The 18,152-nt window shown below is 42.2% G+C and overlaps 1 protein-coding gene across 1 annotated transcript; it reads left to right on the forward strand.

Annotated features, from left to right (window-relative positions):
- Positions 1-3,701: 3,701 nt before the first annotated feature.
- On the forward strand, positions 3,702-13,366 carry LOC306745428 (BTB/POZ domain-containing protein KCTD16-like; the record flags this gene model as incomplete). The annotated part of the gene is made up of 2 exons (XM_079228218.1): positions 3,702-4,521; positions 12,915-13,366. 2 exons carry the CDS (start codon positions 3,702-3,704, stop codon positions 13,364-13,366), a joined length of 1,272 nt encoding a protein of 423 aa, XP_079084344.1.
- Between the last annotated feature and the right edge of the window lie 4,786 nt (positions 13,367-18,152).

Raw genomic sequence — 18,152 nt, forward strand, 5'->3', positions numbered from 1 at the left:
AGAGATCTGCGTTTTCATTGGACGAAAGATCCACAAATAAATATGTCTTGAGAGAATTATGGTGAGGTCTGAATGCACTGCTGCATCTTAAAGACACCACATCCCTATGAACGTGTTATCATTTCAAGTCTGTCAAGTTGTTCAAATCTGATGCAATTAATTGTTGAGTCTAAATATGCATCTAAAACCATTTTAGCTTGCACTTCTATGTTGGGTTTGTTTGTATGTTAGATCTTTTTATTCACAGTAAACTAGATGGAACACAATGATGGTTGGTGTACTGATGTGAATTATATGATATTGCATTGCCATTTAGATTCTTGACATAAAGGAAATACCTTATGAGATTATGAGACTAAGTTTACCTGTTGGTGAATTAATACATTTGACTGTCTCCAGAGGCTCAAGAGGACTCTCAATGACACTAAAATTGCAGCATCAGTAAATAATAAACCACTTTTGGATCATTATGAATCAGTAATTTGTAATGGGTAAACTTCTCACCTTACTGTTCAAAGATATGATAAAGCAAATAATGTATTTATTCAAACAGGAGGTAGCTTAAAGTGTTTTTTTTAATGAAGTTTAGTTGTTTGTTTCATTTAGATTTTGGCCAGAAAACAGTGTAATACATTTTGTTTCTCACGACATGCCAGTTCCTACTGTCTCTTTCATTTGGAAGTGTGAGTGGTTGAAAAGTGCCTGAAGAGGAAGTAGGGTACGACAGGCTATTACTGCCTGCAAAGGGAAAATAACTCTACAGAGTGGTTTGGGCCTGTTAGTTGTTGCTTTCAAGGCTGCACAACCGTGCATTGAATATTTTCAAAGACAGCAAATTCACTGGTTTGTTTGCAAAATTACACACGACAAAAAAAATGTTTGGATACCAGAAGTGTACAGTTATCAATGAACATTTCATCATAAATCATGTAATTAGTTAAGATTTTAGAAATTATTTTTTTTTACCATTTCTTACTCAACAGATGCATTTTTGCACATTTTTCACAATGTCTTAATTTACTACGCCACACACTGCAGATTATAATGCAAGAGCTTGCAAAATCCACAATTGTCAATTTAATATTACAGCACATACAGATTTTCTTACTTCACGCTCAGTTGGGACCCATATAGTCTTACATTATTCATGCTGAAGTTGCATGAAATTTAACCCTCTCCAAAAGATAGAATCTAACTGCACGAACAGGAAATAAAGTGAAGACAGGAGGCTGGGAAATTGCCTCTAATGGGAGGATGAGTGAGATGAATAAGAAACAGGGTTTATAGCCCATACGGGAAGAGAATTATCCCCAAGCAAGGGACAGGGAATGAACTTCTGTTATACAAGTCCAACACCAAAGATACACTCATATCTATTTACATGTGTTTATTAAACAAACACAGCACATACATCCTCATGAAATAATCTATATTGTCACCATTTAATGATATCAAGTAGTTTTCCCTGTCTACGGTGCACTGTTAAGGTCACGTAATCTACAAAATATGACTATATTATAATGTGAGCAGTGGCACCTCATATCACAGAAACAGAGATCAGTGGTGCTCACTGTAGCTCTAAATCCCCACTGTTTGAATCCCACTCAGTCCCCTGTGGCTGCTTAGCAACCCCTCTCCAGCACAATATACTCTGAATGAACAGGGTAAAGCGTGACCGCTGCCTCCTCAAAACCACGAGTCAAGGGTGCGCTCCCATCATCAACGCCTTCTCTCAGCACTGCAGCAATACAAGTCTCTGATTTACTACAGCATGGCATCAAAACACACACACAAAACAACAAATAATCTGAAAAGCAAACATGAGATACACAACAGTGACAGATCAGTGCGAGTGCTGTAGCTGCTGGACATGAGGGACCCTACTTTATATATAAAACAAGCAGGAGTCTCCCAGATGTAGGTTATCATGCACCTTTGAATGCATCTAGTGACCTAGACGTCCACATGCATCATTTACATTCCTTATATGAACACTTGCTTGTGGCCTACAGCCTATACAGATGATGACTAGCATTGTCAAGCCTTAAATTCAGCCCTGCATCTCATTTCATCCAAACTGGATTTTCCGCCCGATGGCTTCACCGTGGAGTAAACTGATGGCTCTATGACAAATTCACTGAGCAGGACCTAAGCAATAACATACTGAAACGTATGTTATTGCTTAGGTCTGCTGCTATAACCCAGAAATAATGACTCAGTAATGAGGGTTTATGTTCCTGAGTTTTCCCCCCACAAACATTACTGAGAAAACTGCAAGGAACATGCACTTTATGGGGGTAAATGGACCTCATATTGATGCATTACGTTGACCTATATCATTAACATGCACATACTTGTGTAAAATTACGAGATATTGATCAATAGCATTGTTTTCCTCCTACATTCATTTATTTGAGACTACGGAGCATCAAGCGGCTCTGTCCGTGGTCCTGAAATAGAAATTCACTCGGTCAAATGGATGAGGAAGGGATACATTTTCATATTCAGTCACATTGTTCTGGGTGTTGGAAGTGATACTGCTGCCTAAAGGTTCAATCTGAGTCAGAAAAGTGAAACTGCCATTTAGATTGTTGGGGTTTATTTTAATATTTTAGCCTTCATCTGCAGTTGGATAGGAAATGAGTTAAAAAGTGAATAGTGTCCTGTAGTTCACCAGCTCTATTCACGTCTGTCACTGCCGGTGAGTCTCTGAGCAAGATGGGACCTAACCCCTCACCCGTCTCTCGGGATAAACGCGTCAGCTAAAAGCGTGAAATGTAAATGCGAAAGCCTCTGTGAAGACTCAGTAGAAGGGATTAAAATCCGCAACGCTGGATGTTACAATCTGCATTAGACCTGAATCAACTGTGCGCCGCCCATAGCTTGATCAGAATTACATGAAAAACTGCACCGATACATCCACATCAGTCCATTTTATGTCGATCGTCTGCAAATGTCATTTTCCTTTAAGATGATGTAAGACATTACTTCATGGGACGATTTTCTCTCTCTCTCTCTCTCTCTCTCCCTCTCTCTCTCTCTCTCTCTCTCTCTCTCTCTCTCTCTCTCTCTCTCTCTCTCTCTCTCTCTCTCTCTCTGCCGTGCACAGCTTGGAGCAACATTAGATTTTCTTTACGCTTCTTCCGGACCAAACGTTTCGGCAGTTTGGAGAGATGGGTGCGCGCCGGAGTCGCACCTTCATCCTCCTCTCTCTGTGAGCAACCTCGGAGCAGGTTTCAGCGACACTTAGTAGCAGAGTGATGATGGGATGCCCTCACATTCTTGGGCTGATTAAAGCAGAAGCCAGACGCAAGACGGCGAACCTTTGCACAGAAAACTGTTTTTTTACTTTTTGGGAAATTTCCGAGTGAAGTGATAATTGCATTTCTTTCAAATCAGAGTAATGACCCAACGCAGTGCATGGGTGTAACATGATGCGCTCACTGGTTATGATAATCGATTCTGTTCAAAACGGATGCACTGTGGGCAGGCACACTTACGCATGGAGTTAAAGGATATACTGTAAGCACACCTTGGGAGTGTTTGTCATGAGACACTGGATACAAGGACTGCAGCTTGAATCAAGACTATGCTCTGGGTCTGAGGGCGTCAGCACCATGCAGCTACAGCCCACACCCTGAACTTCTGAGACGTTTGCGCTCCTGTGATCGACACTCAGATTTCGTGCAAGATCTGGAAAAATGGCCCTGAGCGAAAACTGCAAAACGCAAACTGCAAAAGAGCAAGGGTCGGTGGAAAACCCTCCATCGGATGTCATTGAGCTAAACGTGGGTGGACAGGTGTATTATACTCGCCATGCCACATTGACAAGCTTTCCAAATTCCTTACTTGGCAAGCTGTTCTCTAACAAGAAGGGGTCTTCAAATGACTTGTCCCGGGACTTCAGAGGACGTTATTTTATTGACAGGGATGGCTTTCTGTTTCGGTATGTACTGGATTATCTTAGAGACAAGCAAGTTGTCCTCCCTGACCACTTTCCCGAGAGAGGAAGGTTGAAAAGAGAGGCGGAATACTTCCAGCTGCCAGATTTGGCCAAACTTTTGTCGTTCGAGGATTCGAAACTATTTCCAGACGACTTGTGCAGTGATTTTGATGATGCGTCGCAGGGCAGCGACCAGAGATTTTACCCCTCTTACTCCTTGGACCGGAGGTATGGCTACATCACGGTCGCCTTCAAAGGCGCGTGCGCTGGGGGAGGCAGAGAAAGTCAACTTGATATTAAGGCAAAAAAGTTACCGCGGATCTTCATCAGCAGTCGGATTGGTTTGGCGAAAGAGGTATTTGGAGACGCCCTGAATGAGAACAGGGACTCGGACAGACCACCGGACCATTACACCTGCAGGTTTTACCTCAAGTTCAGGCACCTGGAGAGAGCTTTTGACATGCTGTCAGAGAGCGGCTTTCACATTGTGGCCTGCAATTCGGCCCTGACTGCGTCCTCCATCGGTCATTACGCGGATGACAAGGTCTGGTCCAATTACGCACAGTACATCTTCTACCGTGAGTGAAGATTTATTTCTACTTCGTACTTTCAGAGGTGATGAAAGATAAACTGGTGGCTTTGACCTCCAGAAATAACACCATTATGCCCCTCCCTCCCCCATATAACCGCATCCAGGCAGGTATGGTATTGCATGCTGACCAGAAAGGGTCCTTTTTCCCATTAATTAAATTGTGTAAAAAAGTTTAACCACAAGTATTTCCAGATGAAAATCCCATGCAATTTATTGCCAATGGTCTAGAATTCGAGATGATTTGCAGAAACTGGTGGTGGTGCGCTCACACCAGGAGGTATGGTCAGGTTTCAGCACATCCTTCTAAAAATACTTGCATTCCTTGCAGTGGCTGACTCTAAACGTCTGTTTTGGGGCCGAGATAAGAGGCAAACTTGCCCACAGACCTCAGGGGACTTGAGTCACATTGCTGCTACACTTCAAGTACACATGCGTCATGCGTAAACATGGGTTAAAGCCCAGCTGCTGATGGGTTATGAATAATATAGCACCGGTGGGCTGCACACAGTTCACATGAATGCTGTTGTATTCTCTTGAATCAGCTTTGCTTTTCACTTGATAACGAGTTTGTCCATCAGCAAATGCCTTAATTAGCTGCAAATATGGTTCATTCCACTTTCTGCAGAGAGACGAGTGGGACCATATGGCCAGTTAAAAAGCACTTTGTTCATTACTCTGAATGGCTCCCTTTGGAAGAGCTGAAGAAACCCCAGTTAGTGGGTCAAGGTTGGAAGTGTAGGAGGGTGGGCTGAGGAAGACATGACATATGGTTTGCTAATGATTTACCGATAGTGCTGTTAATACAGGCTAATTAGAGCAGAGGGGTCTGCATTGACTTGCACAAATATCCAGCCAGGTTGGATTTTCATGAGTCATTCAAGTTTCTTAGCAAGGCATATGGTGTAGGTGTTCATCCCCATCTCCATTAACAGACACTGTACTAGGACAAAGGCAGGGACAGTGGGAGGAGGACAAGAAGAAGGTGAGGGACAGGGGAGGAACAGCACTAAGGAAGAGAAGAAGATGCAGAGTAAGAAAAGCACAGAAACCAAAAGAGGGAATTTAAGGAAGCAAGCTGAAGGGAAGTGAAGAAAAGAGAGGCGGCCAGATGGAGGGGAGAGCGGCTGAGGAGGAGAGATGAGGGAGTAAAAGTTGCATGAGACCTGGCCATGGGGAGAAAGAACTGAGGCAGAAAGAAGAGAGAGGGTGCAAAAATAGATTAAAGTAAGTATCCGACATGGAAAGTTCATCGGGTCTGAGGGAGCGGAGAGAGAAAAAAAGTGTTTGGTGGTGAGACATGGAAGAAGAGGGAGAGATTGGGGTTTCATTAAAAGAGAGATGACAAGGTGAGGGTGAAAGGAAACACACATATAGATAGCAAGCTTTGGGAGACAAAGGCTAGTCAGGATGATGGATAGACACATCAGGGGCAGCCATGCATGAGAGCCCTTGGTTCACAGCAGCACAGCTCACATCCACTTTCAAGATAAATACTGTAACCTGAATCTGAATGTGGGACACTGGCTGGCCTAGGGCAGGTAGTCCAAATCCATGTAGACAAATGCACCTTTGAGGCAGTAAACAGATGTGCTTTATTGTTGTTTTCAGCAAAACATTTCACTGCTCTCCTTTTACCCCATCCTCCCATCCAATCACAGGCATATGGAGTGAAATGGGGAGTCTGGGTTTGTTTAGAGATTAAAAAGAGCAATCCGGCGCAGTAAATAAATTGAGAGACTTTCTTCCAGCCCGTCAGTTCCTTGGCGTCATTATTGTTGCTCTTCTTGTTAAATGCGTCAGTTGTTTTCTACAGGCTCTACTAACTCTCCCTAATAGTGTGGACTCCAGTCAAAATGCCAACAGTTTAGATATTCATCATTTTACTGCGTGGTATCATCTGCATTAAAAGTCAGGGGACACATTCCCTCAAAAAGTTTAGACACTCTCTCAATTATTGTCATCCCTTCCTGCTCAGTTGGATGTACGCCATTGGTTTCTCCACAGACTAAAACAAATGATTATTTCAGGAAAAGGGCACTCTCCCCATGCAGGAGGCTGCAGAGCCTGAGCATTCATCATGAACAAGAGTTTTTGATCCTGATGGCCATGATGAATGAGTCACGTGTATGACCGGGTATGACTTGGTCACCCTTTGAATAAAAACATCTAACCAGCACACATTAAAGTGTGTGGGACAGCGTTGAAGCTGGTTTGCTCAACAAGCTGGTTGCAGCATGTTGCATTGTGTTGCATTCGCTGAAGGAATATGTGTGAAAGCCCGAAAATAGTCCGAAAAAAGTAATGTTCAAAATAAAAAGTCAAAATGAATTGGGATTATTGAAGTTTGATATACGGTTGAAAAGTCAAAGTTGTGAGAGCCAAAAGTAGAATTTAACTTAAGCAGATATGCAGGTTGATTATAGATAGAGACATTCAGTGTTTTTTCTATTGGCAGTGACAATATTTCCGTAATGATTTACAAATGTAACCTCTCTGTTGGCGTTTGGGACTCGTCTCCTTATCGTTATCATCTCTGGGGAAAGAGGAGCTCGTTGGCTAATTAAAAAGCAATCTGTGATCCCAAAATATTTCCAGTGTCTCCAGCCATGAGGGATGGGGATGCCATTTTTGCAGGATAAACGCTAAACTATTTTTAAGGCAATTTGAAACACAAGTCATATTTCAATATATAGATGGAAATTATTCATAACCTCATCATAACCTGCTTCGACATTACCTCTTCCACATCACAGAGGCAGAGCAAATCATCAGTGAACAGCACGACTTGTACCATCAGACAGTTTCAATCTTTCCACATCTGAAAGGGCTGTACAGAAGTGACTCGACTTAATGGGAGACACGTACAGTAAAGATGGAGAATGCCAGGTGTGCTTTGTTAATATAACTGTGCAGTCTTCATTTGGGCTGTGAACGAGATGATGTGCGGCCATAATTGCTCCTGAACAATAGCCGCAAGGCAGCCGGGAGAAAGAAGGGGGGAAAGTAATCAATTGCTTGGGTGTAATGGAGGAAAAGATTGGGCCGTCCCCGAGCTCCCAGAGAGCCTGTTGGAGTGTGGATGGATTGGCAGTGCCTACAAGAGATGGATGGTGCTCCCATGAATAACTCCTATACTTCTTAAAGAGCACCGGGGCCGGAGGATGGTCAGAAGTAAGGAGCGGGTGTGTGCTTGTGCTATTATTTCTCACAATAGTTGTAGCACCTTGTGCATCAGGTCAAGGCAAGCTGGATCACCTTGGGATTAAATCTGAGTTTATTGAAAAATGGCAAATGCAAAGGAACATTTTTTTTTTTTTAAACTCGTCCATTGAAGCCTTGTGTACTGACTTTTAAAGGTGCTTTTTCACATTTTAGGTCATTGACTCTAAATAGTACTCTTCACATTATTGCTAAATTTTCTCTAAATCAAACTTTTTATATTGATTATGTTGATATGCAATGCAGCTGTTGGTTTACATCTCATGGTTTTTAAATGAACTTGCAGAGATGTAGACCACACATAAGATCATTCTGAACATTTCTTTTTCTTTTTTATGTCAAAGTCACATGCATACTATTGCAAACTGTATTTTCCAACAATGCAGTATGATGCCTGCTAATTCACAGATGTTGGGAGTGCCCTTGAACGCATCAACAAGCAGAGTTTTCAAAATAGTTCCTGCTAGTAACTTCATTCCCAAGAGATGATAATGCAATTTTGACAAATAAAAAGACTAAATGTATAGACTTTGATGGATTACCCACATTAAGCAATTTGCAGTTCCCATATTGAGAAGAGTGGAAGCAAAGATAAGACATCAATCTAAATATGAAAGACTTGCAACATCCAGTCTGTTCCTTTAAAATAATAGATACAGTTAGAACATAGTTAATTTCAATTTTTCAAAGACATAATTTTATCCCTGGCTCTGCCACTTCTGTGCCCTGTAGTTGTTGGAAAACGGGTATAACGGCTATTACCATCTGACATCCAACACCTTAATGATCCCCCCAGAGACATTTAATGGCTACTTGGATGATGGAGCTCACATTGTGGGCTGGGCTGAGTGTTTCCTGAAGACAGGGGATCCCGTGTGTTGGCATGTGGAAAGTTGTAAGGCAGTGATTGGTATGGCGTTGGGGCTCGCCTGTTCATAATGAGATGAAGTTTGTCCAAAAGAATCACTATATTTTGAAGTCAGTGATGGAGAAATAAAAAGAGGATCAGATGCTTGAGCTTAGAGTTCCCTTTCATTCATGTGATCTCCTTGACAGAGTGAGGGACCAGCATCGCCCCTCGTCTTTGCTGCAGCAGTGGCTTCATTTAGGTGATGCCAAGAGCTCGGTGAAAACTCAGGACACCTGTCTCCCCGTCTCATCTTGCATCATCAGGGTTTGTGCAGTGGATGGGTGTGGCTCTGGGTCAGGGGACCGGCCCACAGGGAGAGGCTGTTATAGACATTTCAATCTGTCTAAGTTGCTTGTTCATCTCCCTGTCAGGGACCCACTCGGCGGGGCAGCCACCCTTTGACTCTTGGAGGGGACAGCACCCTCTTGTCATTAGCAATCAGCCAATGAAGCTTTCCCTCTCCTCATAGAGAGCAGATAATTTGAGACAGGGCAGTAATGGGTCTATGCGAGAGTAAGAGTGTCCTTGAATTATCATGTAAAGCTTGTTGGGTCACCCGGACTATTTTCTCTCATCACTGCTGCTGGCTGGTTGCAGGTAATTAATATTGACAAATTCAATTGTATGCAGATATTACAGACGCTATTATACCAGGCAAGAGGATGGCTTAGGCTGGACACAAACTGCTGAAGTGATACTTTTTCAGCAAATGGGGCTATCTTGGTGAAATGGATTTCCCTCACCCTGTAAGGACGGTCACTGCCTTTGCAAGACAAGCTATTTTTTTTTTTACTGCTGCAAGGACACGCTGGCCTAATTTGTGAGCGAACAAGCATGTAAACTACACTCCTCCTCAGGCGGGTGCAGAATAGAAAATATTTGTGGGAGCTGGAGAATATAATAGTCTAAGATATATATATAATTTCTTTTCATCAAATCATCAAAGCTGTTACTGTGATTATTTCCCTCCCTACTGTGTGTGTGTTTCATAAGGAGCCCTGGTAGTGACATCTATAGAGGAAAAAAATTGATTGAAAAAATTTAATAAAAAATAAATTACTTTTGCGGGATCTCGCAAGACTTTTTTTCATTTAAGTTAAAAGAAAAGATAATTGGGTCAACGTACTTCCGGGTCAGTTTGTCACCATTGGACCAACCACAACAACGGAGCCACAATAATGCAGTGAGGCTCCTCCGACTCACTCCCCGCCCATATGGAGACTACTTCACCGGGATGAGAACGGACAGCAACTCCAGAAACAGACCTTCAGTTAGCGGCTGTGAATAGCAACTGGACTCGGACCGGATCAGCAAACTTAATGTTGCTGCCGTCACACGTGTTAGCCTGCTGTGACCCCTGCTGATGAGGTTTGAGCTGGCTGAATTCCAGTTGCTACAGTCACTGACTGAAGGTTTGTCTCTGGAGCTGCTGTCTGTTCTCATCTGGGTGGGGAGTGAGGAGGATGCGCTAGCCGGCTAATTCTTGCCTCAATTGTAGTCCGATAAACAGTCATTTCCATTTCCTAAGCTATACTGTAGCTGGTAAAGAGATCCTAAATGGAAAGAAAAGCAGGATCTTGCAAAAGTACATCTTTTCTATCAACTGAAGCATTTGAAGATGATTTGCATGGTCCCTCAGCATCGCTTCTATTAGTTGTGTTTGGAAGAAGAAAGCAAGTATGTTTATCCGAGAAATGTACAAGTCAAGTGATTTATTTTGTCTGACTCCGACAGCTTGTATATAAACTATATATAAACCGCGTTGTGTTGAAAACTTTGTCTCATTGATTTAGATTGAGGGCACAGTTCACATCACTGCTGAGATTCAAATTTGAAACGCAGACAGCTTCGGGTCACTCAAGTGCAAATCTGAAATAAATTGCGTTATGGCCTCCTGGTCATGTCCAATAACAACATGAAATTGTAATTATAGTATTTCTTGTTCCTCACTATTTCTTTTTTGCCTCTCAGTTTACATGACTGGAGCACAGAGCTGCTCCACCGTCAGAGAAATAATCATCCCACACCCTTGATGAGTCTGTTTAGAGGCACAGATAAAAACAAACTCACTAATGTCTGGCAAGAAAGCCGCTGACATTTGAATCTGAGTTTGTTAGAGCCCTCTGACCTCAGCCCCCATCATGTCCTACTTTTCTGCCATTTAAAACCTCTCAATGGATAAACATGTATAATTCTAATCCAATATCCAGGCAGTTGAATTTCCCTAATACTCTGACCTCTCACAGGCACGAGGACAAACATACCTGCTTTCATTAGAGATGGAGAGGAGTTTGAGGATACCCCTTGTGACACGCCTGCATACCTCTGCGCAGAGCTCGACTCCCTCGCTCTGTGTTATTTATGAGAAGTGTAGCCTGAGTCTGGTCTGAGGACCTGCCCCACTCTTTTAATGTGGTTGGAATATGATCTCTTAGACAGGCTATATAGATCTGAGAAACACAATGCAATCCATGGCTTCCCTGAAGAGATACCAAAGGGTATTGCACACACCCACTTGTTTAAAAGTACCCGAGAATGACTGTGTTTCCTGACAAGGCTCTTAGTCGTTTCCTGTCTTGGCTCTGATGGGGACAAGCTTGATACAACACCACTTTTCTCCAAAACATGCAGTTTGTGGTTGCGTTCTGACACACCCAGATTAGTTTTTGTATAATACGCTTGTCTATGTCCACGCTTCATTGAGACAAATTATTGTATAAAACAAAATGCAAGAACAGGTCCTTCTCAGCCTCATCAGTGGCTTCACTACAATTCCTTCTCCTTCATGGCCTAAAAATTTGATGATGCTATTATTGGGTGTTGGCTAGTTTCCTAAACGGGTGGCCCCTCTGGAATACAGCATCCATCCATTTAGAAACAATGCTCAGCCTGATCCTCCGCACTAAAACGCCTGCATCCATTTGCCTGGTGCTGCTCTTCTGCTGGATTCAGCTAGATTCATTTTCTGCGGGGGGGAAACTGGTGCACTGATTGGCCCCTTTACTCATGGATTGGCCATTAAAAAACTGTTAGTGACTCTCTCACTATCAGCTCAATGCAATCATCGCACTAGAGATAAGGTCATTATTACAGTGGGCGCAGAGAGGTTAAAATCCCCCTTCAACTGTTTAGTATAAATTTGTGCAAGCATGCACTGAAAGAAGTTAATGGACAATGTATTACTCGCTCTGAGATATCATTGCCGTTGAGTCTGTATCATCAGATTGGAAAAATCCATTAAGAGGTATTAAGGGCCTGTGTGCACCAGTTTATATATCACATTATGTTGTTCATATTGCATAGAGCACAGCAGCTTTCATCGCAGCACATATACCTGTTAAAACATCTAAATGAGACCATAGTTCAGGGATATTTCTGGAAATGAAAGACCACTACAGTGTTTCCTGTCTTTACTTGGAGACTTTACAAGCCAGCAGGCATTACAGCACAGTATTTCTGGCTCATAATTAGCAATGTAGGAGAATGTGAGATGATTCAAGAAGTAGGAGAGGCAGAATGAAGACAACTAACATCTTCTGCTAACCGGTTTAGTGCCTGTTTAAACTTCATGACAGGAGGTCAGGACACCTACGGGTACATCTATTCACTGACCCAGTTCTGTTACCACCTAAGATGAATTATACTTTATTTACATACTTTTCTACTTTGCTATCTCCATGAAGATAGAAAGCACCTTGCCGAGTTGACAGAGTGATCTGAAAACACAAAATAATACACCTTTTTTTTTTACAAGGCAGTCAGGTAACAGTTCTCATAAGAAACTGCGACGGCAAAGCAAATAGTTTTGGCTCTGAGACAAGCTTTGCCTTGGGAAATGGGAAAGGTCTTTTAGGGAGCCGTACTGAACCGCACTGAGCTCTGGGGCCTCTCCTTATCAGAGGAAGCAATATGCACAGCCCACAAGCTCTTTGAAATTTAGCAATTAAATGTCAAAGCCAAGAACGTGCATGTTCTTACGTCTGTACCCCCCTAAATACACCACCCACCCATCTGATGTTCGTTTAAATATATTTCTATGACATTGGAACTGCTGTGTCGGCATTTGTCAGCACTTGCTTGATCAGTGCAACTGTTTCTTTTGATTACAGCTTGAATCTGCCACCATGCAGATAGCTAGGACATTAGTTTACAGTGCGTTACTGCATGAAAGAGTGTCTTGCTGCAAGATAAATTGTACTGCACATAGTCAAAACAAGAGCCACATGTGTTTTTTGTGTTTTGTTTTTTAGGTGGGTCCTCAAGGTGGTTGTCCTCTCACGGTGACTGCTGCTGCAAGAGCCACAAAAGCGAGCGTGAAGGCGAGAGCGGCACTTCCTTCAACGAGCTCTCCACTTCCTGTTCTGAGACCCAGTCGGAGGCCAGCTCCCCTCAAGGAACCGTGATCTGTGGCCCCGTGAGCCGGCGTGCCAACATCCAGACGCTGGACCGTCCCATGCCCAAAGGATCAGTTCACATGATGCAGCAGGCAGAGATGCGCCGCAAGACTGACATGCTCCGTGTGAGAACCTTCGGGGTCCGAGATCGGGAGGCTGCAAAGAGGAAAGCCAACAAGGGGAAGATGACCCCAGAGCAGGAGATGGAGAAATGCATTCAGGACTTTCGGCGCATCAGGATTCCTGATCGCTTTCCGGAGAGGAAGTACATGTGGCAATCAGAGCTCTTGAGAAAGTACCGTCTCTAAAATGAGTGTTAAAATGAAAGAGATGGTCGTCATCACGTCACCATCAATGAAGAGTATTAACTGCATAGGCAATAGACTGCACCCTCTAAGGCACATACTGTATTAGATAAAGAAACAAAAAACGATGAACACTTTCCCGCCAGCATGACTATCTGAGCACACACAGTACAAAGCAGTGGGAGTCATTGGTTTGTTAAGTATGCACAGTGTTGTGTATGATATGCACATGTGTGAATCAGGTTACTCCTGTTGGGGCTTACATCACTAGCCCTGTTCTCACTTCCGAGAGCGGCTACTTTATCACTATTCAAGCAACAAAGCAACCTCAGGGGCAACATCGTTTCAATTCATCAACCTATCACATACTGTATGTGCAATTGCCCACAGTAGCTGATTTAAAAAAAAAGGACCCATATGGTGCTGTGAGTTAGCAATGGAATATCACTATACTCCACTGATAACACATATACTCATAGTAAGCTTTGATAGCGGCACTGCATGTCATTTCACCCTTAGCATAATTATGCAATATCAAACAAACTTTAATTTCATTGTTTTGTGTGATGGGTAAAAATGGTGCGTTACGACTGGGGCTAACTTAAAGGAAAGCACTGCCTAGATCTGTTTGCCACCTATGTCCAATGTTGTCGTTATGTGTTGGATAGATGATGTTGTGTAGGTAGAGTAAATAATGCTCATGGTTATTTGACTTGATTGTAAGTGTGCAAAAAATAATAATAATAAATGGGTTCTAATTGTATTTATTCTTAGTAAACCTGCAATCTTAGTAGACCGTGTAATCTTCAGTAGGCTACAATTAGTTTTAACATAGAAATTCCAGGTTATTTTTGTCCGATCAACAAACCTCTCCCCCTAACAGCGAGAGTCCAATCACAGATTTAGCAACCATAATAAAAAGGCCGGACAAGCTGTAACTATAGATTTCTTGAACCTACATGTTGAAGTGGTATACACATGGCTTTAATTAGAGCAATACTCTCAAGAGAGAAAAGAAGATCAAGAAAGTAAGGAATGGATTAAAATGTGTTTATCTGCTCAAGCTGTCGAACATAACTCAGCGTTAGGCGCCAAGGAGCTTTGAATCCTTTAACACAACATTTGTCACATTAGAAAAGGGTGTTGGCTGGAAACCTTAAAAAGTCAACCGGAGATTCAACTGACTCGGAGTGCAAACGTTAGCTTAATTAGTCAGCTAGCTAGCTAAGAGTTGCTCGGCAAAAAACATATAATTATGTTTAACTTATTTGCCAGATATACAGTATGTAAAAAGTATAAAGTTGCATCTTCAAATCTCTACAACGGAAGTGGTGGGTGCAAAGTTAGCATGAAATATTTGTCAAAATGGCCCCAATTATGAGAACAAGGTTGAAAATGTTTCTTTCGGTGACAGAATTGGTCATGTTCGTACAATCATTTGAATGAGATTATTTGTATTTTCCAGACACTGTGCTGAAAACAAAAGCATCTTGCTTTGTGTTGCACCCACCATCTCCATGACTAGCCAAGCAACCCCACACAAAACTGGCTTTATTGACAAAGTTAAATAGATCCCTCCTTGTTGACATTTCAATCTGTGCATCATCTTTTTGGGAGGATCTCAAAGAAAGCAAGAAGAGAACCATAACTGTTCATCAAAAGCCCCATTTATAGAGAGCACTATTTTTAGCCAACAGATTTCTGCACTGTGGCCACATTGCATCCATAAGGAGCGAAGCTTGGGGACCGTATTGCTGCAACCCCAAAACCAGCATGTGTGATGATAGATGAAGAGCTGCTTCTCACTTGGGACAGAGAGTGTCCTCCAACACAAGTTCAAAAGAAAAAGCTTTGTAATGGCTCTGTGATACATTTTGCTCCATGTGCAGAAATGCACATGACAGTAACCAGATTGTGAGACATATAAGCCTCTCTACCTTTGTCCCTTAAGGCATGAATGCAAACTGAAACCTATAAGCCTGGTCAGAAAAAGACAACAACCCATATGTTACAAAAAGAAAGTAAAAGAAATCTCAGGGCTATTTAAAGTCTCTATTTAGCTGCTATTTAACAAAGAAGAGATATGGGTTAGGATGTGAATGGACTTCCAAAAAATCGGCATAAAAAACGGCATTAGATTCTTAATACTCCAGCAGAGAATAGAATAGCCGAACCTGGAAGAGGAAGGTGACATAATGAATTAGTCAGGGATATGGTGGCCTCTTCTCCACTCTGCACCTGAAACCCATATCTCTTCCTCTCAGCCTCCATTCAATAGGGACACAGCATGAAATCTCTCAGTTTGAAAGCCCATGCTCCCTTTCCTCGTCTTTGAAAACCAGATCCGCTTCACCTCGCACTTAGCACGTTCTGAATCCTAATACCCCAATGAAAAATCAATTAATCTGTTTTTGCACATCAAATACACACAACGTCTCAGCGTAGCCTGACCTGGCCTGGCTCAGGTGACCTTGCTGGCCTATCCCACAGAACCACCTGAACACTGCCATTGACACTGCTTTCCTTACAAATCAATAGCCTCAGATCCTGCCCTGGCCTTACAGTCTTTATAGACGGTCGATAAGCAACATCCTCCTCTAGGATGCAAAGTAACATTAAATCTTCAATCAAAAACCATCACTTGCCACCGCTAACCACCCTCAATTATCCGGCAGGGTTGCCTGCAGGCCTTGCATTTCCCACAGCAGCATTGTTTAGCATGAGACAGGTCTGACAGCATGATTACAGCCTTTGTATTAGAAAATTACTGCAAAGCCTGAGAGTGGGAGAATTACCCTGCTTATCAGATATTAGGTGACCAGAAAAGACTGTTATTCACACAAGGAATAATAGAGGCATATGATGTAAATCCAAGCAAACAGGATTTTATTTTTCATACATTTAATATAAAGGATTAGACTCTGTATTATGCGAGGTTTAGAAGAGACTGTAATTCACTTCTGTTGTAATGTTATAAATCCGAGGTGATAACTGGTGGTATTGTTGCAATATGGAAGATGTCTGGAGCTACACATCAAGGCAGGCACCGGATCATTTTCTGCTAAGCTTTACATCTGGAATAAAAAGCTTGCAATTTATCTCTTTCCTCTAAAAAACATACTCTCACGTTGCCTGCAGCACATCTCCACAAATATCCAAGACTAACATGTTTTTCTACTCACTCATCTAATATTAGATGACTGACATTTCAGGAAGTGAATGGAAATGTGGCAGACTAACTGGGAGATTTAAGATCTGTCTCCCAGGGTTCACAACTTAATTTGCATATTTGTTCACCATGATGGCATAACAAGGGTATTCCAGTGCGTCAATTTTCATGAGAAAGGACAGATGACGATCTTGTGCAAATGTTTTTGGCTCCCTGAAAATCTTAGAGGGGCTCAAACTGGTTTTCCCAGAGGATACTTTTTTCAAGTGGGAAGACAGCACAGTCACAGCAAAACATGTACATTCTTGTGTCTCAATCCTGCGGCCCAGTTTTCCCATTTGTATCAATTCATTTATTTATTTGTTAAAAACATATTGAATAGACTTGTATGACTGTTAACAGGGCCAATCTCTCCTTTTTAAGCCACATTGTGCTCAGAGCTGTTTTACTAAACCGACTTTTGCTCTTTCATGAGGAGCCAGGGACGTAGAAATGGGAGCCAATTTACAGCCTTAGAGTACATTTGGGGTCTTACTCTGTCCTGATTCTGCCAAGTCGAGTGTGTGGAAATACCGATGGAACATATTACAAATGAGTCCAGGGGAATAAATGACAAAATCACAGTGAATGTCATCACCGTCACACCCTGCAGAAAATTGGGACAAAATTAGGCTCACAGGGAGGTACAAACATTAAGTCTCTGGCCAGCATCTCCTTTCATCTCATTCCCACTTCACCTCATTGTTCTGCCTTTCACTTCACATGATAATCAGTTATTGGACGTATTCCTTCAAGAACATTTAGCTTTTAAATTGAAAGTTTTTTATTTGAAAGTTCCATTACCATACTGTTCTCACCTGTATTTAAACTGAGGGAAAAAATACACAAGATGAAAATGATGGTTCACCCAAACTACAAGAACAGGAAAACAATTTCTAACTTCAAGTCATGCATGAGTTGTCCTAATTTTGAGATATGCGTCTCTAAGATTTCTTCTGCCACCCCAGTACAACAGGGGTGAATACACTTTTGTATGTGTTGCTCAAAGCACTGAAATATGTGTTTAAAAATGCAACAAAAGATCTCTTTCATCAAACAGTGTCCTAGTTCATCTGGAAAAGATTTCTCAGGTTTCTTTGGTACTACTTTCTACTAAAGAAATAGTTCCCTTAAAAACATCTGACAGTCAGTTTTGTAGATTATTCAGGATAACAAGGGTCTGCCTCCTGCAGTGACAGGTGTCAGTCAATAGTGCTTACTTCAGCAGTCATTGAGTCCACAGTGAGTGTACCTTTTGCACTCCTTTGGCGCTCTAGCTCAGCTATCAGCTCACTGCTCTGGCGCCAGCACTGAGGCACCACAATGAACACACAATAATTTATCTCTGTTGACATCCGCTGTCAGCATTGCAGTTATATGTTGTCTTATCTGTGCAGCTCTACACATTCTTCTGGGATCCATCCAGCATTTCTGTCAAGAAAGAGAAACAAATGAGGGTGCAGTGGAGAGGCCAGTCCACTGCCTTGTCATGAGGTCAGTCAAGTGAACTTGAAGCTCCATAGCATTTGCGCAGGTGTACTTAATGCATTTTTTTTTAAACCGTTTCCTCTTGTCAGCTTT

This window comes from Taurulus bubalis (genome assembly GCF_910589615.1).
Source record: "Taurulus bubalis genome assembly, chromosome: 13".
NCBI classification, from domain to species: Eukaryota; Metazoa; Chordata; class Actinopteri; order Perciformes; family Cottidae; genus Taurulus; species Taurulus bubalis.